Consider the following 23,486-nt stretch of genomic DNA (forward strand, 5'->3'; position numbering starts at 1 on the left):
GCAAAAATTAAAAAATTTAGCCCATACTATAAACGAATGTTTATAACACTGGTGTCTCTTGTGCATTGTCACACTCACATTATGTAATCAACAGTCACATGGGATCAGTCACATCATGTGACTGAGTCACATGTCATCAACAGTCACATTACATAATCAAGTCACATGTGAAGTCACATCACGTGATCAACAGTCACATCATGCGATCAACAGTCATGTCATGCGATCAGTGACATCATGCGATCAACAGTCACATCATGTGATCAACAGTCACATCATACAATCAAGTCACATCATATGATCAGAAGTCACATCATGTGATCAACAGTCACATCCTTTGATCAACAGTCACATCCTGTGATCAGTCACATGTGATCAACAGTCACATCCTTTGATCAACAGTCACATCCTGTGATCAGTCACATGTGATCAACTCGCACATCATGTGATCACCTGTCACATTTGACTGACTCAGTTCCAAAAGCCTACTGAAAATCTCTATTAAATGTAACTGGGCATTTAAGGCCTGCCTGAGGTCTGTATTAATTCCAAGAATCTTGAAAAAAATATCTACAGCATAAAAAAACAGCTATCTGTATTAAGAACAATTTGGAATTTTACAGTGCTTGCATCCCTGTTCTTGCAAGAATCCCAAACACTTGTACCCCAGACCACAAACACAACTAAAATAATATTTAGGTCCACATTCATAAAATGATAGGAAGATAGCCAGGATAATTATTCGTAGAGAACAAACGAGCTCTCGATTGGGGCTTTAAAATGTGAATAAGTTTGTGTCAGGATAATAATCCCTACAAAAATGAGCTTTAAACCAGGGCTTAAAGGCACGAATGGATGCGTGTCAGGATAATAATCCCTACGAAACAAACGTGCTCTCAACTGGGGCTTAAAAACATGAACAGGTGTGTAACTTAACATCATTGGTAAAACAAAGATGGTCTCTAGTGGCGAGTCCCAGGTGTAATGCAGTGTTATGAATGGAAATAGAGCGATTCTCAACCGCAGTGATTGACTAGCAACATAACATACACACACACATATATGGCATAACAACTGACAACTGCAAAACAAGATTGATGGTCGCTGGAGTTGTAGTAGTGAGGGAATGTTTAGAAAATGTGCCCAGAGCTGTTTCTGGGAGGACCTTTGGTGGATCCTAAAGTTGATCCCCAGGAAGATCACTGATACTGATCCTCATGATCCTTCAGATCCTATTCTAGATCCAAATCCAGATCCTCATGATCCTTCAATCTTAATCGAGATCCTTCAGATCTTAATCGAGATCCTTCAGATCTTAATCCAGATCCTTCAGATCCTCCATCCTCCAGGAAAAAGGTCAAGCCATCACCCTGGGTCCCTAAGATCAGTTTCTACCATCAATATCTTCAACATTCCTCACTAAACACAACTCTAAACATTACCTCGGCAACGCTGGCCTCAAACACAAAAGAATTTCAACATTCAAATCACAGGCAGTAAAAATATATATATATGAATATTCTGGACTTGACTAATGACAACATGGAACAATTGAAAACATACAAAGAACAAAGACAAACTATATCAACATCTCTGCGGCAAAAAACTTAATTGACATTGAAAATATCACCGGACTGCTGCAGTCGTTCCACTGGAACCAGTGGAACGATGCATGCCTCACCAGACTGCAGCAGTTGCTCCACTGGTACCAGTGGAACGATGCACACATCAATGAATCGCCGCAGTCATTCCATTGATTGCAAGCACCAGTGGGACCATACACTCTCACTGGACTGCCGCAGTCGTTCCATCGGTCACAGGCACCAGTGGAACAATGCACACCTCTCCTCCTCTCAGTATGAGGCTAGTTCACTACAAGGACACTTTACGTTATTGGTCATTTCTTCTCAGAAGTTGACCGTTAAGAATAGGATGTTCTAATCATAATTAAAATTCAGGTCACATTATCACAAGCAGTGATTCGTGTTTTCCGACACGCTATCCTGTGCCGACATATTATCCCATGCCGACACGCTATCCTGTGTCTACATGCTATCCTCTTTTGGGCAATAAAAATCTTGTTAGGGATTTTAATTCTAATGGAGAAACGTCCTCCAATGCTTTTTCGTGTATATTTAGCAAACTTTTTGCGTATTTGGGCCTTGTCTGCTGCAATCCTGGGACAGACGGACCAGCTCAAGACTGGGACTGTCCAGGACTGCAGGATAATCTCAATCATCTCTCCTAACATAGATCGTGGATAGACTACCATCGCACCGTAACTTTGCACACACAATATACAGCAGTTGCAAGCCATATATGCTTTGCATATCACTTCATTATGTTTTTTTGGCTTGAAAAAACACAGCTAACATCTTTCCATCAACTGTAGAGCTTAGTTAAGCAAGAACACTTATTGAACCATCAACTATGATGGGTATCACAGAGGTTACTCTATGATACTGCAAGTAGTGAATGTGAGCTGAGTGTGAGCGTAGTGCTGAGTGATAGCGCAGCTATAGTCGCACTCAGACTATAGCACTAAGTCAAGCTGGATCACTGCAGAGGGTAACCTGCGCCATGGCCTCAGAAAGGCTACAATGTTTACCCGTCCTCGGGTATCAACTGTTCTGGCAGTAAAGGGCTTTCAGAGTTTTGAGTTCCTCGATCAAGGCTTTGTTCTGGTTCTCTAGCACTGCCACTCTGTTCTCCAGACACTTGATATATTCCTTCTTCTTGGCGCGACATTCTCTCGCTGCTTCCCTGCAAAAACAATAGCAAGTGTTAAAAACAAACCATATCATTACGATTTTATTTCAAGGTCTCTCGCTGTTTCCTCGAAAAAACAACATGTGTTAACAAAGACTGGCAACTCAAATCACTGCAAAAAGTAAGAACATAAGAAAGGAGGAACACTGCAACAGGCCTACTGGCCTGTATTAGGCAGGACTTTCTCAAACCCAAACCCATTAACAAAAAATATTTGCCCATCCCATTTCAGTGTTACCCAAGGAATAAGCTTAAAAAATCCTATTAACTTGTGTGCAGGTCCCACTTAAATCCAACCCCTCTCATTCATGCTTTGGCTACAATAACCCTACTAGGCAGACTTTTCCACTTGTCCACTACTAGGCAGACTTTTCCACTTGTCCACTACTAGGCAGACTTTTCCACTTGTCCAGTAGTCTATTTCCAAACTTATACATGTACTTTCCTATATCCTTTCTGTATCTAAACATCTTTGCCACCAGGCCATGGGCCTGGTGGCAAAAGCTCTCGCTTCACATGGCGAGGGTTCGGATTTGATTCCTGGCAAAGGGTTGAAACATTGGGCATGTTTCCTTACACCGGTTGTCACTATTCATCCATCAGAATAATGAGTACCTGGGTGTTAGTGGACTGGTGTGGGTGGCATCCTGGGTGTTAGTGGACTGGTGTGGGTGGCATCCTGGGTGTTAGTGGACTGGTGTGGGTCGCATCCTGGGTGTTAGTGGACTGGTGTGGGTCGCAACCTGGGTGTTAGTGGACTGGTGTGGGTGGCATCCTGGGTGTTAGTGGACTGGTGTGGGTGGCATCCTGGGTGTTAGTGGACTGGTGTGGGTGGCATCCTGGGTGTTAGTGGACTGGTGTGGGTTGCATCCAGGGTGCTAGTGGACTGGTGTGGGTCACATCCTGGGTGTTAGTGGACTGGTGTGGGTGACATCCTGGGTGTTACTGGACTGGTGTGGGTCACATCCTGGGTGTTAGTGGACTGGTGTGGGCCGCATCCTGGGTGCTAGTGGACTGGTGTGGGTCGCATCCTGGGTGCTAGTGGACTGGTGTGGGTCGCATCCTGGGTGCTAGTGGACTGGTGTGGGTCACATCCTGGGTGTTAGTGGACTGGTGTGGGTCACATCCTGGGTGTTAGTGGACTGGTGTGGGTCACATCCTGGGTGTTAGTGGACTGGTGTGGGTCACATCCTGGGTGTTAGTGGACTGGTGTGGGTCACATCCTGGGTGTTAGTGGACTGGTGTGGGTCACATCCTGGGTGTTAGTGGACTGGTGTGGGTCACATCCTGGGTGTTAGTGGACTGGTGTGGGTCACATCCTGGGTGTTAGTGGACTGGTGTGGGTCACATCCTGGGTGTTAGTGGACTGGTGTGGGTCACATCCTGGGTGTTAGTGGACTGGTGTGGGTCGCATCCTGGGTGTCAGTGGACTGGTGTGGGTCACATCCTGGGTGCTAGTGGACTTGTGTGGGTCGCATCCTGGGTGTTAGTGGACTGGTATGGGTCACATCCTGGGTGTTAGTGGACTGGTGTGGGTCATATCCTGGGTGCTAGTGGACTGGTGTGGGTCACATCCTGGGTGCTAGTGGACTGGTGTGGGTCACATCCTGGGTGTTAGTGGACTGGTGGGGGTCACATATTGGGTGCTAGTTGACTGGTGTGGGTCACATCCTGGGTGCTAGTGGACTGGTGTGGGTCACATCCTGGGTGTTAGTGGACTGGTGTGGGTCACATCTTGGGTGTTAGTGGACTGGTGTGGGTTGTATCCTGGGTGCTAGTGGACTGGAGTGGGTGGCATCCTGGGTGCTAGTGGACTGGAGTAGGTGGCATCCTGGGTGTTAGTGGACTGGTGTGGGTCACATCCTGAGTGTTAGTGGACTGGTGTGGGTCACATCCTGGGTGTTAGTGGACTGGTGTGGGTCACATCCTGGGTGTTAGTGGACTGGTGTGGGTCACATCCTGGGTGTTAGTGGACTGGTGTGTGTCAGATCCTGGGTGTTAGTGGACTGGTGTGGGTCACATCCTGGGTGTTAGTGGACTGGTGTGGGGTCACATCCTGGGTGTTAGTGGACTGGTGTGGGTCATATCCTGGGTGTTAGTGGACTGGTGTGGGTCACATCCTGGGTGTTAGTGGACTGGTGTGGGTCACATCCTGGGTGTTAGTGGACTGGTGTGGGTCACATCCTGGGTGTTAGTGGACTGGTGTGGGTCACATCCTGGGTGTTAGTGGACTGGTGTGGGTCACATCCTGGGTGTTAGTGGACTGGTGTGGGTCACATCCTGGGACAAAACTGACCTAATTTGCGGGAAATGCTCAGTATAACAAGGGACTTTCTATATAGTAGTATGTCACTGATGTCAGCTATGGTCTGTATACCTTGTACATGTACTTGTATACCTTGTACATGTACTGGTGTACCTTGTACATGTACTGGTATACCTTGTACATGTACTGGTGTACCTTGTACATGTACTGGTATACCTTGTACATATACTGGTATACCTTGTACATGTACTTGTATACCTTGTACATGTACTTGTATACCTTGTACATGTACTGGTATACCTTGCACATGTACTGGTATACCTTGCACATGTACTGGTATACCTTGCACATGTGCTGGTATACCTTGCACATGTACTGGTATGCCTTGTACATGTACTGGTATACCTTGTACATGTACTGGTATACCTTGCACATGTACTGGTATACCTTGCACATGTACTGGTGTACCTTGTACATGTACTGGTGTACCTTGTACATGTACTGGTATACCTTGTGCATGTACTTGTATACCTTGTGCATGTACTTGTATACCTTGTACATGTACTGGTATACCTTGTACATGTACTGGTATACCTTGTACATGTACTGGTAGAAATAAACAAATTGCATCACGCGTCTAATACACACCAACTCGAGGGTCTAATGTGTGTTTACAATTGCACTGATATTATTTATACAATTATTACAACACTGCATAACAGTACAGTAGTGCCCGCCTCACGGCATTCTGCTAATACGGCGATTTCAAACTATGACCAAAACTTGCTATACAGTGAGCGGTCTTTCAAATACAGCAGGCCCCACCTGGTTTGTTGACATTCTCCGTGAGCACATTTCTCTATTATTTCTGGAAATTTTTCCAAAATTTCAAGTGTTTTAAAGTTATTGCATATTTTATATATACGATGGAACCTCAGTTTTCGTGATTAATTCGTTCCAGAAAGTCTGACGAAAAACAAATTTTACGAAAACTGAAGCAACATTTTCCTAAGAAATAATGTAAATTCAATTAATCCGTTCCAGACACCCAAAAATATTAAAAAGAAAAATACATTTTGTTAGAGAATAACTATAGCTTTACATGTAGAAAACAATAAGAAATAAATATACACGAGTAATGAAATGAATAAATAAATATTTTACATTACTTTTACTTTACTGAAGACTCTTGTTGGCGTATGGAAGACGGTGAGGACGGGAGAGGGAGGAGAGGTTATTGTTTGGAAGGGAAATCCCCTTCTATAAGGACTTCAGGTATCAAGGCCCTTTCTGGGGTTACTTCCCTTCTTTGTTTTTTACTGGCACTAGGACCAGCTTGAGAGTCACTGGACCCCTGTTGCACAAAAAATCTGTTTAGAGTAGTCTGTTTCTGGTATCTCTAAGATTTGCTTAAAATGGGACAAGGCAATGTCATTGAACATGTTGGAGACAAGGCTTGCAATAGCTTTGTTAGGGTCATATTTCTCCACAAAATTTTGCGACTCACTCCACTTTGCACACAGGTCCTTAATCACTGAAGAATGCATATTCTCCTCTCTCTCTCCCTCCTCTGTAGCAATTTCCTCAGCTGCGGTCTGTTGCTTTTCCAGTTGAAGGTCTTGCAGCTCTTCAGTGGTTAGCTCTTCCCTGTGGTCGTCCACCAACTCTTCCACATCTTGGCCACTAACATCCCCAAAAACACAACAGATTCCACAACAGGCATAGGGTTGTCAGGGTCTGCCTCAAACCCTTCAAAATCCTTCTCTTGGACACATTCTGGCCACAATTTTCTCCCAGCAGAGCTCATAGTCCTGGAAGTTACTTCCTGCCAAGCCTTATCTATAAGGCTTATGCAATGGAGGATATTGAAGTGATTCCTCCAGAACTCTCTTATGTTGAATTCAGTGTCTGAGGTCACTTCAAATTGAGCACATTTGAAACACTGCTTTGGTGTAAAGTTTTTTGAAGTTTGAAATGACCTGTTGGTCCATGGGATGGATGAGAGGAGTGGTATTAGGGGGCAAGAACTTCACCGTGATGAAACTAAACTCCTCCAACAATTGGTCTACCAAGTCTGGAGGATGAACAGGAGCAATGTCCATTGGAGCAATGAAATTGGCCGAAAATAGGGCTCAAAGTGGGCAAAATCACAGATGTGTATATATCATCAAGATTTCTAACTTCGCAAGAGCGTAATTCCCTATCGGGAAAAGATTCTCTGTCGTTTTACAAAATATTTTTTTTATTCGAATATTTAGCGACACAGAGACACTTCAGGATTTGGGGTCTCAACAGTCAAAGGGTTAAAGCCATATAGCATGAGCTAACAGAATATTCAATTCTCTTGTATTCATTGTAAACTCACCTAATGACCGTATGTACAAAATTACTGGACTATTATTGCCTTATTAATCTTAAGTTTGTCCAAAATGCTCTGCATATGAAGGGGCTTATGGCATGTACACTCAACTGTTATATTCTTTTGTACCAACATGCTAAAATAAACTTCCTATTATGGTAGTTAATGATCCAGGTTTGACCAAACTGCAGTCGTAAGTTTAATTCTCCTACTAGCAGAGGCATATTTACTATGAAAGTACTGAAGCTTAAGCTTCAGGGGCCCCTAATCCCTGAGGGCCCCCCTTAAGTGACTAGTCCACACTGATTAAAAATTTTGGATCTACTATATGAGAAGGGGTTGTGAAGGGGCCCATAACAGCTGAAGCTTCAGGCCCTAAAAAATATAGGTCTCCCACTGTCTACGTGCACTGTTCCAGTCGGGGTACTGTGACTCTATTCTTTATGAACACAACTTTACCTGTTCTTCATTAGTCTTATCTCTCTTTTGCGTGACGCCTCCTCTGCCATCTGGTCGCTGGAGCCGTGAACACCAGTGGTGGCTGTGGTTGCTAGTACAACACCCTGTGCTAGACTAGTACCGGTGCTGGTGGCGATCTTCAGCCCACTCAGATCACTCGTTGCAACTGTCAAAGAACAATGTTATTCACTAAGGTCGTTCATTTTCAAGATTTACACTGATATTGTAGTTTCAGAATGTTTTAATATATTAATATGAAATAATATCATCACCATATCATAGCTGCTACAACAACAACAACAACAATAATAATAATAATAATAATAATAATAATAATAATAATAATAATAATATAACAATAATAATAATAATAAGTCTAGATAGTAGATTGGTAGACAGCAACCACCCAGGGAGGTACTACCGTCCTGCCAAGTGAGTGTAAAACGAAAGCCTGTAATTGTTTTACATGATGGTAGGATTGCTGGTGTCCTTTTTTCTGTCTCATGAACATGCAAGATTTCAGGTACGTCTTGCTACTTCTACTTACACTTAGGTCACACTACACATACATGTACAAGCACATATATACACACCCCTCTGGGTTTTCTTCTATTTTCTTTCTAGTTCTTATTCTTGTTTATTTCCTCTTATCTCCATGGGGAAGTGGAACAGAATTCTTCCTCCGTAAGCCATGCGTGTTGTAAGAGGCAACTAAAATGCCGGGAGCAAGGGGCTAGTAACCTCTTCTCCTGTATATATTACTAAATGTAAAAGGAGAAACTTTCGTTTTTCCTTTTGGGCCACCCCGCCTCGGTGGGATACGGCCGGTGTGTTGAAAGAAGAAGAAGAATAATAATAATAATAATAATAATAATATAACAATAATAATAATAATAAGTCTAGATAGTAGATTGGTAGACAGCAACCACCCAGGGAGGTACTACCGTCCTGCCAAGTGAGTGTAAAACGAAAGCCTGTAATTGTTTTACATGATGGTAGGATTGCCGGTGTCTTTTTTTTTTTCTGTCTCATACACATGCAAGATTACAGGTACGTCTTGCTACTTCTACTTACACTTAGGTCACACTACACATACATGTACAAGCATATATATACACACCCCTTTGGGTTTTCTGCTATTTTCTTTCTAGTTCTTGTTCTTGTTTATTTCCTCTTATCTCCATGGGGAAGTGGAATGGAATTCTTCCTCCATAAGCCATGCGTGTTGTAAGAGGCAACTAAAATGCCGGGAGCAAAGGCTAATAACCTCTTCTGTATAAATTACTAAATTTAAAAAGGGAAACTCTCATTTTTCTTTTTGGGCCACCCTGCCTTGGTGGGATACGACCAGTTTGTTGAAAAATAATAACAACATAGCCGGACTCGAGTCCTGGAAATGGGAAGTACAATGCCTGCACTTTAAAGGAGGGGTTCGGGATAATGGCAGTTTGGAGGGATATGTTGTGTATCTTTATATGTATATGATTCTAAACTGTTGTGTTCTGAGCACCTCTGCAAAAACAGTGATTATGTGTGAGTGAGGTGTAAGTGTTGAGTGATGATGAAAGTATTTTCTTTTTCGAGATTTTCTTTCACTTTGGGTCACCCTGCCTCGGTGGGAGACAGCCGACTTGTTGAAAAAAACAAAAATAATAGTAATAATCTAGGTAGTAGGTTGGTAGACTGTATATCAAAATTGAAGATTATTTGGACAAAAAATTGAATTCTCGAGATACAGAAATGTGTTTGCGTGTGTGCTCATGTGTCACTAACAACCCGGTTGATCCACATCCACAAAAAAATTATTACCACCACAAAAATTGAACATTTCTGCTACTTTGAGCTCAATTTCAAGCTACTTTCAGTACTGAAACCAATCAAAATCATCTCTACTTCTGTAATATATCTTCCATTCCATCAAACGAGACCAAGAAACCGAGAATACAACCATAAAAACCACACAAAAATACACTGCAAAGTCACCGTTTTAACCAAAAAACACGGTCACAGTTTTTTCCCACAACACATTGCGTGCACAAATAACCTGCACATAAAAGAGACGCTTATGAAGACGTTTTGGTCCGACTTGGACCATTTACAAATGGTCCAAGTCGGACGGAAACGTCGTCGTAAGCTTCTCTCTTTTATGTGCGGGTTATTTGTGTATTGTTCCAGTCACGGTATTGTGCCTTTTTGTTATTGATACATTGCGTGCTGCAACATTTCTTTTTTATATGGTACACACTCACTACATAGACCTATGCTCTCATATCTAGGCCTGAATTTACCACTCACAGCTTATCTGAGTGAGCCGAGTTCACGACAACTATGGCACCGACCCTACAAAGGGTAAGTGTGTGGTTCTGACCTGAAACAATAATAATAACGATAAAAGTGTGGTTCTCACCTGGAACAATAATAATAGTTACTAGTGTGGTTCTCACCCAGAACAATAATAATAGTTACTAGTGTGGTTCTCACCCAGAACAATAATAATAGTTACTAGTGTGGTTCTCACTCAGAACAATAATAATAGTTACTAGTGTGGTTCTCACCCAGAACAATAATAATAGTTACTAGTGTGGTTCTCACCCAGAACAATAATAATAGTTACTAGTGTGGTTCTCGCCCAGAACAATAATAATAGTTACTAGTGTGGTTCTCACCTGGAACAATAATAATAGTTACTAGTGTGGTTCTCACCTGGAACAATAATAATAGTTACTAGTGTGGTTCTCACCCAGAACAATAATAATAGTTACTAGTGTGGTTCTCACCCAGAACAATAATAATAGTTACTAGTGTGGTTCTCACTCAGAACAATAATAATAGTTACTAGTGTGGTTCTCACCCAGAACAATAATAATAGTTACTAGTGTGGTTCTCACCCAGAACAATAATAATAGTTACTAGTGTGGTTCTCGCCCAGAACAATAATAATAGTTACTAGTGTGGTTCTCACCTGGAACAATAATAATAGTTACTAGTGTGGTTCTCACCTGGAACAATAATAATAGTTACTAGTGTGGTTCTCACCTGGAACAATAATAATAGTTACTAGTGTGGTTCTCACCTGGAACAATAATAATAGTTACTAGTGTGGTTCTCACCTGGAACAATAATAATAGTTACTAGTGTGGTTCTCACCCAGAACAATAATAATAGTTACTAGTGTGGTTCTCACCCAGAACAATAATAATAGTTACTAGTGTGGTTCTCACCCAGAACAATAATAATAGTTACTAGTGTGGTTCTCACCCAGAACAATAATAATAGTTACTAGTGTGGTTCTCACCCAGAACAATAATAATAGTTACTAGTGTGGTTCTCACCTGGAACAATAATAATAGTTACTAGTGTGGTTCTCACCTGGAACAATAATAATAGTTACTAGTGTGGTTCTCACCTGGAACAATAATAATAGTTACTAGTGTGGTTCTCACCTGGAACAATAATAATAGTTACTAGTGTGGTTCTCACCCAGAACAATAATAATAGTTACTAGTGTGGTTCTCACCCAGAACAATAATAATAGTTACTAGTGTGGTTCTCACCCAGAACAATAATAATAGTTACTAGTGTGGTTCTCACCCAGAACAATAATAATAGTTACTAGTGTGGTTCTCACCCAGAACAATAATAATAGTTACTAGTGTGGTTCTCACCTGGAACAATAATAATAGTTACTAGTGTGGTTCTCACCTGGAACAATAATAATAGTTACTAGTGTGGTTCTCACCCAGAACAATAATAATAGTTACTAGTGTGGTTCTCACCCAGAACAATAATAATAGTTACTAGTGTGGTTCTCACCCAGAACAATAATAATAGTTACTAGTGTGGTTCTCACCTGGAACAATAATAATAGTTACTAGTGTGGTTCTCACCCAGAACAATAATAATAGTTACTAGTGTGGTTCTCACCTGGAACAATAATAATAGTTACTAGTGTGGTTCTCACCCAGAACAATAATAATAGTTACTAGTGTGGTTCTCACCCAGAACAATAATAATAGTTACTAGTGTGGTTCTCACCCAGAACAATAATAATAGTTACTAGTGTGGTTCTCACCCAGAACAATAATAACAGTTACTAGTGTGGTTCTCACCTGGAACAATAATAATAAGTATTAATCTCCTCACCTGGTAAACATGAAGGTTTTATTTCTTTGTAAAGGTTTCAATGTGTAATTATATATTTTGATTTCTTTTAAATACAAAGAAAGCTACTATTATGTCGGTGCATTTCAGGCAGACAATATGGTCTGAACCTTGAGCATAGTGGACTGTTATGGTCCTCACCTGGTACAATAAACTGAGGGTCTGAACCTTGAGCATAGTGGACTATTATGGTCCTCACCTGGTACAATAAACTGAGGGTCTGAACCTTGAGCATAGTGGACTATTATGGTCCTCACCTGGTACAATAAACTGAGGGTCTGGACCTTGAGCATAGTGGACTATTATGGTCCTCACCTGGTACAATAAACTGAGGGTCTGAACCTTGAGCATAGTGGACTATTATGGTCCTCACCTGGTACAATAAACTGAGGGTCTGAACCTTGAGCATAGTGGACTATGGCTCCACCAGCAGTTGCAGCGTTGGTCATTGCGATGGTCTGAAGACCCTCGCTGCCCTGACCACTCAACTGCAAGCCGCCAGCGGGAAGAACTGCAATGAAATCATCAACCTCGGTCATCACCAACAACATAAACAAAAATCGTCTTTTTCTAAAGGCAGCAACACGAAAAATGAAAATTCTGACAAAACAATTATGCAATGTGCACAATAAACTAAAATTTTTGATGAAATCATGCAATGTACAATATAAAAAAAAAATGCAAATTTTGACGAAATAATTACGCCTTATACAACAAATAAAAAATTTTGACGAAATAATTATGAAACAAAATACAAAAAAAAATAAAGAAATTTTTGATGACATTAGACAATATACAATGAAATACAATAAAATGCAAATTTTGATATAATAATTGCAAAATATACAGTAAAATAGAAGCTTATTTCCACAACATACACTATTTATACAGAGATACGTGACACTTGAGTGCTTCTTGAAAGCCAATAGTTATGCAGGCATTTCAGGCAAGCTTAGGCCTAACTGAAGCCTACAAGCTTATATCATTGTACATGATTATTAAAAAAAATTTAGCTTATAGTCTAGTAAGATTATATTTACTATTTTGTACACTATGTGATACATGTATTATAGGACCATTTTGTACATTAGATAATAGTCAATTCAATAAGTCTCTTTCAATTCAGTTCAAGAACTTGAAAAAATAATGTAGATTATAGTCTAGCGAGGTTATAGGTACAATGTTTGTGCAAGAATGGTATATAATACTCTATAACCGCGGGTTCAATCCCGGCCGGGGGTATGGTTTATATAATACCGACAAGATGAAATTAAGACACAGGTGCAACATCTGGGTATCTTTAATGTAGACGTATCGCCATCCAGTGGCTTTATCAATACAAATTCCAGGACATAACTTGAAAACGTCTACAATAACGATACCCAGATGTTGCACCTGTGTCTTAATTTCAGGTACAATGTTTGATACGACCAGACATTCTAACCAAGAACTGGAATTCTCGCAGCACTGACTGTCTGCACTAACCGTCCCATAGCTAATTTCTAAGCGCAGATTTAATCTGACAGCTAATATAGCTAAGAGATAATGGGAGTTGATGTATTAAAGCAACAAGGAGAGGTACAGGAAGGTCCAGCATGAACAGCAACTATTTTCAGTGTTCCACTTTTCTGTTGGTTTTCAACTGATCCTTTGTTCCACAAGCTTGTGAACATCGGTGACATCTTATCAGGAAGACATCAGAAACACTGCTAGAACAAGTGTACGAGTCTTCTAGATATCAGAAACACTGCTAGAACAAGTGTATAAGTCTTCTAGATATCAGAAACACTGCTAGAACAAGTGTACAAGTCTTCTAGATATCAGAAACACTGCTAGAACAAGTGTACAAGTCTTCTAGATATCAGAAACACTGGTAGAACAAGTGTACAAGTCTTCTAGATATCAGAAACACTGCTAGAACAAGTGTACAAGTCTTCTAGATATCAGAAACACTGCTAGAACAAGTGTACAAGTCTTCTAGATATCAGAAACACTGCTAGAACAAGTGTACGAGTCTTCTAGATATCAGAAACACTGCTAGAACAAGTGTACGAGTCTTCTAGATACCAGAAACACTGCTAGAACAAGCGTACAAGTCTTCTAGATATCAGAAACACCGCTAGAACAAGTGTACAAGTCTTCTAGATATCAGAAACACTGCTAGAACAAGCGTACAAGTCTTCTAGATATCAGAAACACTGCTAGAACAAGCGTACAAGTCTTCTAGATACCAGAAACACTGCTAGAACAAGTGTACAAGTCTTCTAGATACCAGAAACACTGCTAGAACAAGTGTACAAGTCTTCTAGATATCAGAAACACTGCTAGAACAAGTGTACAAGTCTTCAAGAGGAAACTGGACAAGCATCTTCACCAGGTGCCAGATCAACCAGGCTGTGATGGACATGTGGGTCAGTGGGCCTCCAACACCAACAGCCTGGTTGACCAGGCTAACACCTGATGAGCCTGGCCAATGGCCAGGCTCTGGGAGGAGAAACACTTTCAAAACTCATCAAAGGTATATTTTTTAATATTTTTTATTATCACACTGGCCGATTCCCACCAAGGCAGGGTGGCCCAAAAAAGAAAAACTTTCACCATCATTCACTCCATCACTGTCTTGCCAGAAGGGTGCTTTACACTACAGTTTTTAAACTGCAACATTAACACCCCTCCTTCAGAGTGCAGGCACTGTACTTCCCATCTCCAGGACTCAAGTCCGGCCTGCCGGTTTCCCTGAACCCCTTCATAAATGTTACTTTGCTCACACTCCAACAGCATGCCAAGTATTAAAAATCATTTGTCTCCATTCACTCCTATCAAACACGCTCACGCATGCCTGCTGGAAGTCCAAGCCCCTCGCACACAAAACCTCCTTTACCCCCTCCCTCCAACCTTTCCTAGGCCGACCCCTACCCCACCTTCCTTCCACTACAGACTGATACACTCTTGAAGTCATTCTGTTTCGCTCCATTCTCTCTACATGTCCGAACCATCTCAACAACCCTTCCTCAGCCCTCTGGACAACAGTTTTGGTAATCCCGCACCTCCTCCTAACTTCCAAACTACGAATTCTCTGCATTATATTCACACCACACATTGCCCTCAGACATGACATCTCCACTGCCTCCAGCCTTCTCCTCGCTGCAACATTCATCACCCATGCTTCACACCCATATAAGAGCGTTGGTAAAACTACACTCTCATACATTCCCCTCTTTGCCTCCAAGGACAAAGTTCTTTGTCTCCTCAGACTCCTAAGTGCACCACTCACTCTTTTCCCCTCATCAATTCTATGATTCACCTCATCTTTCATAGACCCATCCGCTGACACGTCCACTCCCAAATATCTGAATACATTCACCTCCTCCATACTCTCTCCCTCCAATCTGATATTCAATCTTTCATCACCTAATCTTTTTGTTATCCTCATAACCTTACTCTTTCCTGTATTCACTTTTAATTTTCTGAATACAGGAAAGAGTAAGGTTATGAGGATAACAAAAAGATTGTATATTACTACTATATTACTCTCTCCTGTCGTTGTACCACTCCTGGCCCCCTCTCGTATGTAAACGAGAGGGAGTATATCAAGGGTATATCAAAGTTATATAAAACGTATATCAAAGGTAAATGCTGGCATGTGGAACATAATGAACAATGGCTCAGCTTGGAGCCAATAGAAATGTGGAACACCAAAAAGAAGGTGGTGTATATGTGGAGCCGTCCCGTATGTATTTACAATGACGTTATTGATGAGAAACAAACAGGCAGGCTGTCTTCATGGCTTGGTTATGAATGCTGGTATATGTTCCCTGCTGTGTGACGGCTAGATTTACCATATTTCAACTAGGAGGGCAGGAAAGCAAGAGGGCAGGAAGGTAGGAGGGCAGGAAGGCAAGAGGGCAGGAAGGTAGGAGGGCAGGAAGGCAAGAGGGCAGGAAGGTAGGAGGGCAGGAAGGCAAGTGGGCAGGAAGGTAGGAAGGTAGGAGGGCAGGAAGGTAGGAGGGCAGGAAGGCAAGAGAGCAGGAAGGCAAGAGGGCAGGAAGGCAAGAGGGCAGGAAAGCAAGAGGGCAGGAAGGTAGGAGGGCAGGAAGGCAAGAGGGCAGGAAGGTAGGAGGGCAGGAAAGCAAGAGGGCAGGAAGGTAGGAGGGCAGGAAAGCAAGAGGGCAGGAAGGTAGGAGGGCAGGAAGGTAGGAGGGCAGGAAGGCAAGAGGGCAGGAAGGTAGGAGGGCAGGAAGGCAAGAGGGCAGGAAGGCAAGAGGGCAGGAAGGTAGGAGGGCAGGAAGGCAAGAGGGCAGGAAGGTAGGAGGGCAGGAAAGCAAGAGGGCAGGAAGGTAGGAGGGCAGGAAAGCAAGAGGGCAGGAAGGTAGGAGGGCAGGAAGGCAAGAGGGCAGGAAGGTAGGAGGGCAGGAAGGCAAGAGGGCAGGAAGGTAGGAGGGCAGGAAGGCAAGAGGGCAGGAAGGTAGGAGGGCAGGAAGGCAAGAGGGCAGGAAGGTAGGAGGGCAGGAAGGCAAGAGGGCAGGAAGGTAGGAGGGCAGGAAGGCAAGAGGGCAGGAAGGTAGGAGGGCAGGAAGGCAAGAGGGCAGGAAGGTAGGAGGGCAGGAAGGCAAGAGGGCAGGAAGGTAGGAGGGCAGGAAGGCAAGAGGGCAGGAAGGTAGGAGGGTAGGAGGGCAGGAAGGCAAGAGGGCAGGAAGGTAGGAGGGTAGGAGGGCAGGAAGGCAAGAGGGCAGGAAGGTAGGAGGGTAGGAGGGCAGGAAAGCAAGAGGGCAGGAAGGTAGGAGGGTAGGAGGGCAGGAAGGCAAGAGGGCAGGAAGGCAAGTGGGCAGGAAGGTAGGAGGGCAGGAAGGCAAGTGGGCAGGAAGGTAGGAGGGCAGGAAGGCAAGAGGGCAGGAAGGTAGGAGGGCAGGAAAGCAAGAGGGCAGGAAGGTAGGAGGGCAGGAAAGCAAGAGGGCAGGAAGGTAGGAGGGCAGGAAAGCAAGAGGGCAGGAAGGTAGGAGGACAGGAAGGCAAGAGAGCAAGAGGGCAGGATGGTAGGGAAGCAAGAGGGTAGGACAGAAATGCAGAATGCACTGGGCAGGATGGTAGGAAGGCAGGAAGAAAGAAGAGCAGGAAGAAGGCAGGAAGGAAGAAGGGCAGGAAGATAAGGCAGGAAAGGAGGAGAACAGGAAGATAAGAAGGTTGGAAGGTAGGAAAGAAGGCTGTAAGATAGGAAGGCAAGAATATACAAAGGCAAGAAGGAAGGCTGTAAGATAGGAAGGAAAGCTGTAAGATAAGATAAGAAGGAAGACAGGAGTAAAGATAGGAAGGAGGGCAAGAAGACAGGAAAAAAGGCAGAAGTGACGGCAGCTTATTGCTAAGCAACAAGAAACACAAGTGCCACAGACCTTTCAACAGACCTGCAGTCTGGTACTGTTGTCCACCAATGGTCACTGTGCCTGTGGACTCGTCCTGCGATGAGTCTGAACTACCAGCGTCACCTTTGTCTGGTGAGAGAACATAGTATAGTGAACTACCAGGGTCACCTTTGTCTGTTGAGAGAACATAGTATAGTGAACTACTAGCGTCACCTTTGTCTGTTGAGAGAACATAGTATAGTGAACTACCAGCGTCACCTTTGTCTGTTGAGAGAACATAGTATAGAACTACCAGTGTCACCTTTGTCTGTTGAGAGAACATAGTATAGTGAACTACTAGCGTCACCTTTGTCTGTTGAGAGAACATAGTATAGTGAACTATCAGCTTCACCTTTGTCTGTTGAGAGAACATAGTATAGTGAACTACTAGCGTCACCTTTGTCTGTTGAGAGAACATAGTATAGTGAACTACCAGTGTCACCTTTGTCTGTTGAGAGAACATAGTATAGGGAACTACCAGTGTCACCTTTGTCTGTTGAGAGAACATAGTATAGGGAACTACCAGTGTCACCTTTGTCTGTTGAGAGAACATAGTATAGTGAACTACCAGCATCACCTTTGTCTGTTGAGAGAACATAGTTTAGTGAACTACCAGTGTCACCTTTGGCAGAAAGTATCAGCCTAAGCCAGCAGGCCTACGAGCCCGTACTAGGCAGGTTTCTCTCAAAGACATGCGAGGGAAGTCATAGTCATGTCAAGTCGTGAGTCTTCGTGTCAGGATGAAACTGGTTTATAGAGATCATTACATATACTTGTAGCGTAAGTCAACATTGTAGAATCATCATAAGTGCTAAACCCACAAGGGTAACATTGTAGCAGTGGTGGTAGTGGGAAGAAGTGAACTGCAATGTTATTGCTACAATATTTACCACTGTCATGTAACAACTGAGTGGAAAACTTATGTCATAACACAATGTTCTAATATATGCCAAGAACTGTGCTGTATTGTGCTGTACAACACTGTATTGTACAACACTGTATTGTACAACACTGTATTGTACTGTACAACACTGTATTGTACTGTACAACACTGTACTGTATTGTACAACACTGTACTGTATTGTACAACACTGTATTGTACTGCACAACACTGTACTGTATTGTACAACACTGTATTGTACTGTACAACACTGTATTGTACTGTACAACACTGTATTGTACAACACTGTATTGTACTGTACAACACTGTATTGTACAACACTGTATTGTACTGTACAACACTGTATTGTACAACACTGTATTGTACTGTACAACACTGTATTGTACAACACTGTATTGTACTGTACAACACTGTATTGTGCTGTACAACACTGTATTGTACTGTACAACACTGTATTGTACTGTACAACACTGTATTGTACTGTACAACACTGTATTGTACAACACTGTATTGTACTGTACAACACTGTGCTGTACAACACTGTATTGTACTGTACAACACTGTATTGTACAACACTGTATTGTACTGTACAACACTGTATTGTACTGTACAACACTGTACTGTATTGTACAACACTGTACTGTATTGTACAACACTGTATTGTACTGCACAACACTGTACTGTATTGTACAACACTGTATTGTACTGTACAACACTGTATTGTACTGTACAACACTGTATTGTACAACACTGTATTGTACTGTACAACACTGTATTGTACAACACTGTATTGTACTGTACAACACTGTATTGTACAACACTGTATTGTACTGTACAACACTGTATTGTACAACACTGTATTGTACTGTACAACACTGTATTGTACTGTACAACACTGTATTGTACAACACTGTATTGTACTGTACAACACTGTATTGTACTGTACAACACTGTATTGTACTGTACAACACTGTATTGTACAACACTGTATTGTACAACACTGTATTGTACTGTACAACACTGTATTGTACTGTACAACACTGTATTGTACTGTACAACACTGTATTGTACAACACTGTATTGTACTGTACAACACTGTATTGTACAACACTGTATTGTACTGTACAACACTGTATTGTACTGTACAACACTGTATTGTACTGTACAACACTGTATTGTACAACACTGTATTGTACTGTACAACACTGTATTGTACAACACTGTATTGTACTGTACAACACTGTATTGTACTGTACAACACTGTATTGTACAACACTGTATTGTACTGTACAACACTGTATTGTACAACACTGTATTGTACTGTACAACACTGTATTGAACAACACTGTATTGTACTGTACAACACTGTATTGTACTGTACAACACTGTACTGTATTGTACAACACTATACTGTATTGTACAACACTGTATTGTACTGCACAACACTGTACTGTATTGTACAACACTGTATTGTACTGCACAACACTGTACTGTATTGTACAACACTGTATTGTACAACACTGTACTGTATTGTACAACACTGTATTGTACTGCACAACACTGTACTGTATTGTACAACACTGTATTGTACAACACTGTACTGTATTGTACAACACTGTATTGTACTGTACAACACTGTATTGTACAACACTGTACTGTATTGTACAACACTGTATTGTACTGTACAACACTGTACTGTATTGTACAACACTGTATTGTACAACACTGTATTGTACTGTACAACACTGTACTGTATTGTACAACACTGTATTGTACAACACTGTATTGTACTGTACAACACTGTATTGTACTGTACAACACTGTATTGTACTGTACAACACTATTGTACTGTACAACACTGTATTGTACTGTACAACACTGTATTGTACTGTACAACACTGTATTGTACTGTACAACACTGTATTGTACTGTACAACACTGTATTGTACTGTACAACACTGTATTGTACTGCACAACACTGTATTGTACAACACTGTATTGTACAACACTGTATTGTATTGTACAACACTGTATTGTATTGTACAACATTGTATTGTATTGTACAACACTGTATTGTACTGCACAACACTGTATTGTACAACACTGTATTGTACAACACTGTATTGTATTGTACAACACTGTATTGTATTGTACAACACTGTATTGTACTGTACAACACTGTATTGTACTGTACAACACTGTATTGTACTGTACAACACTGTATTGTACTGCACAACACTGTACTGTATTGTACAACACTGTATTGTATTGTACAACACTGTATTGTACTGTACAACACTGTACTGTATTGTACAACACTGTACTGTATTGTACAACACTGTATTGTACTGCACAACACTGTATTGTACAACACTGTATTGTACAACACTGTATTGTACTGTACAACACTGTACTGTATTGTACAACACTGTATTGTACAACACTGTATTGTACTGTACAACACTGTATTGTACTGTACAACACTGTATTGTACTGTACAACACTGTATTGTACTGTACAACACTGTACTGTACAACACTGTATTGTACTGTACAACACTGTATTGTACTGTACAACACTGTATTGTACTGTACAACACTGTATTGTACTGTACAACACTGTATTGTACTGCACAACACTGTACTGTATTGTACAACACTGTACTGTATTGTACAACACTGTATTGTACTGTACAACACTGTACTGTACAACACTGTATTGTACTGTACAACACTGTATTGTACTGTACAACACTGTATTGTATTGTACAACACTGTCTTGTACTGTACAACACTGTACTGTATTGTACAACACTGTACTGTATTGTACAACACTGTTCTGTATTGTACAACACTGTACTGTATTGTACAACACTGTATTGTACTGCACAGCACTGTACTGTATTGTACAACACTGTACTGTATTGTACAACACTGTATTGTACTGCACAACACTGTACTGTATTGTACTGCACAGCACTGTACTGTATTGTACAACACTGTACTGTACTGTATAACATTGTATTGCATTGTACAACACTGTATTGTATTGTACAACACTGTACTGTTGTACAACACTGTACTATAATGTACTGTACAACATTGTACTATATTGTACTGTACAACATTGTACTATATTGTACTGTACAACATTGTACTATATTGTACTGTACAACATTGTACTATATTGTACTGTACAACATTGTACTATATTGTACTGTACAACATTGTACTATATTGTACTGTACAATACTATACTGTACCACACTGTACTAAACTGTGCTGTAGTATATTGTACTGTAGTATAATGTACTGTAATATACTATGCTGTAGTATACTGTATTGTACTGTACTGTTCTGTACTATATTGTAGTACATTATACTGCAGCATACTGTACTGTTCTGTACTATATTGTAGTACATTATACTGCAGCATACTGTATTGTACTGCACCATACTGTACTGTTCTGTACTATATTGAACTATTCTGTACCATACTGTACTGTAGTACATTGTACTGTAGTATAATGTACTGTAATATACTGTGCTGTAGTATACTGTACTATACTACAGCCTTTCGTCACTTAACAACGGAGTTGTGTTCGTAAGACCACGTCAGTAAACGAATTCATGGCTCAGTGAGGATCGCAGGATAATGGTAGTGGGTTAGTGTCAACCGTCTTTGTTAACCCATAAACGGTCCAAACGTATATATACGTTTTTTCAACATTTGAAAGTACAGTGGACCCCCGGTTAACGATATTTTTTCACTCCAGAAGTATGTTCAGGTGCCAGTACTGACCGAATTTGTTCCCATAAGGAATATTGTGAAGTAGATTAGTCCATTTCAGACCCCCAAACATAAACGTACAAACGCACTTACATAAATACACTTACATAATTGGTCGCAGTGGGAGGTGATCGTTATGCGGGGGTCCACTGTATGTAAAAAAACTAGATCTTCTTTTTGTTTTTCTACATTTGAAAATGTGTAAAAAAACTTAGATCTACTTTTGTGGCACTACACATGTGAACGTAGATCTGCTGGGACCGTTTACGGGTTAATGTCACGTTTACACCATTTATAATACAGTGGACCCCCGGTTAACGAACTTTTTTCATTCCAGTAGTATGTTCAGGTGCCAGTACTGACCGAATTTGTTCCCATAAGGAATATTGTGAAGTAGATTAGTCCATTTCAGACCCCCAGACATACACGTACAAACGCACTTACATAAATACACTTACATAATTGGTCGCATTTGGAGGTGATCGTTAAGCGGGGGTCCACTGTATTTTTAGTATTTTTAAATGTTTATACAGTAGTGTACTGTATATTGTAATAAACTGAATAGAGATCAGCTCTAATATACATTATGTATTTAGGTATGCATACTGGTCAGAGAACCCGTCGTAAGTCCGAGTCATCGGTAAACGAGTACATCACTAAGTGAGGAGAGGCTGTACTGTACTGTACTGTGCTGTACCGTACTGTACTGCACTATTTTAGTTTCTGTACTAAGGTTAAAACTGGACATTACTGCTAAACTGATCTAATTAACAAAATTCACACAAGTGGTGTATGATGTACAGAGAGGTGAGAGAGAGTTGTATGAGGCTGTGAAGGGGCAGCACTGTAGCCAGGCACAGCACGGTGCTCTAAACCCTCACCTGATATCTCACCTCCACCTAGTTCATTGAGGATCCTGCGGTAGGAGGGCCGTCGCGCCAGGATCTGACGCTTCCTTGACAACTCCTGCTCCTCGCCCGCCTCCAGCACCTGTGTAATACAATGGATAATTGATTTTCTGCAGTACGCCTCTAATATTACCAAATTCTTATAAATTACTATTTATTCTTTTGTTTACAAATTACTAAATTCTATAAATTGCTAAATTTTAAAAGCTATGTTCTAAAAATCAGTAATTTTTTTAAAATTACTAAATTTAAAAATTACTAAATTGAAAAACTTACTTTAAAAATACTAAATATTTAAAAATAACTAAATTTAAGAAAAACTTTTTTTCAACGTCACATTGCCTCGGTGAGACACGACTGGTGCGCTGAAAATAAATATGGGTAATGTATTCTGCATTCTTATTTATTATAATTATCACATTGGCCGTGTCGCAGCAGGCGAGCCACAAAAGAAACACTTTCATCATCAGTCACTCCG

The 23,486-nt window shown here is 41.2% G+C and overlaps 1 protein-coding gene across 10 annotated transcripts in view; it reads right to left on the bottom strand.

The window, feature by feature from the left end:
- Positions 1 to 753: 753 nt before the first annotated feature.
- Positions 754 to 23,486, bottom strand: part of CrebB (Cyclic-AMP response element binding protein B) — a 307,082-nt gene continuing 284,349 nt past the window's right edge. For 4 of the 10 annotated variants that reach the window (XM_070080023.1, XM_070080020.1, XM_070080015.1 and 1 more), the window contains 5 exons: positions 22,982 to 23,090; positions 17,402 to 17,500; positions 12,388 to 12,525; positions 7,854 to 8,019; positions 754 to 2,763 (listed from right to left, as the gene is read on the bottom strand). In XM_070080023.1, coding sequence (XP_069936124.1) covers positions 2,622 to 2,763; positions 7,854 to 8,019; positions 12,388 to 12,525; positions 17,402 to 17,500; positions 22,982 to 23,090 — 654 coding nt within the window. In that variant the 3' untranslated portion in view covers positions 754 to 2,621. The remainder of the gene's footprint in view (positions 2,764 to 7,853; positions 8,020 to 12,387; positions 12,526 to 17,401; positions 17,501 to 22,981; positions 23,091 to 23,486) is intronic. The other 6 variants (XM_070080024.1, XM_070080021.1, XM_070080017.1 and 3 more) reach the window with 4 other exon arrangements.

Source organism: Cherax quadricarinatus, unplaced genomic scaffold (genome assembly GCF_038502225.1).
Source record: "Cherax quadricarinatus isolate ZL_2023a unplaced genomic scaffold, ASM3850222v1 Contig82, whole genome shotgun sequence".
Classification (NCBI taxonomy): Eukaryota; Metazoa; Arthropoda; class Malacostraca; order Decapoda; family Parastacidae; genus Cherax; species Cherax quadricarinatus.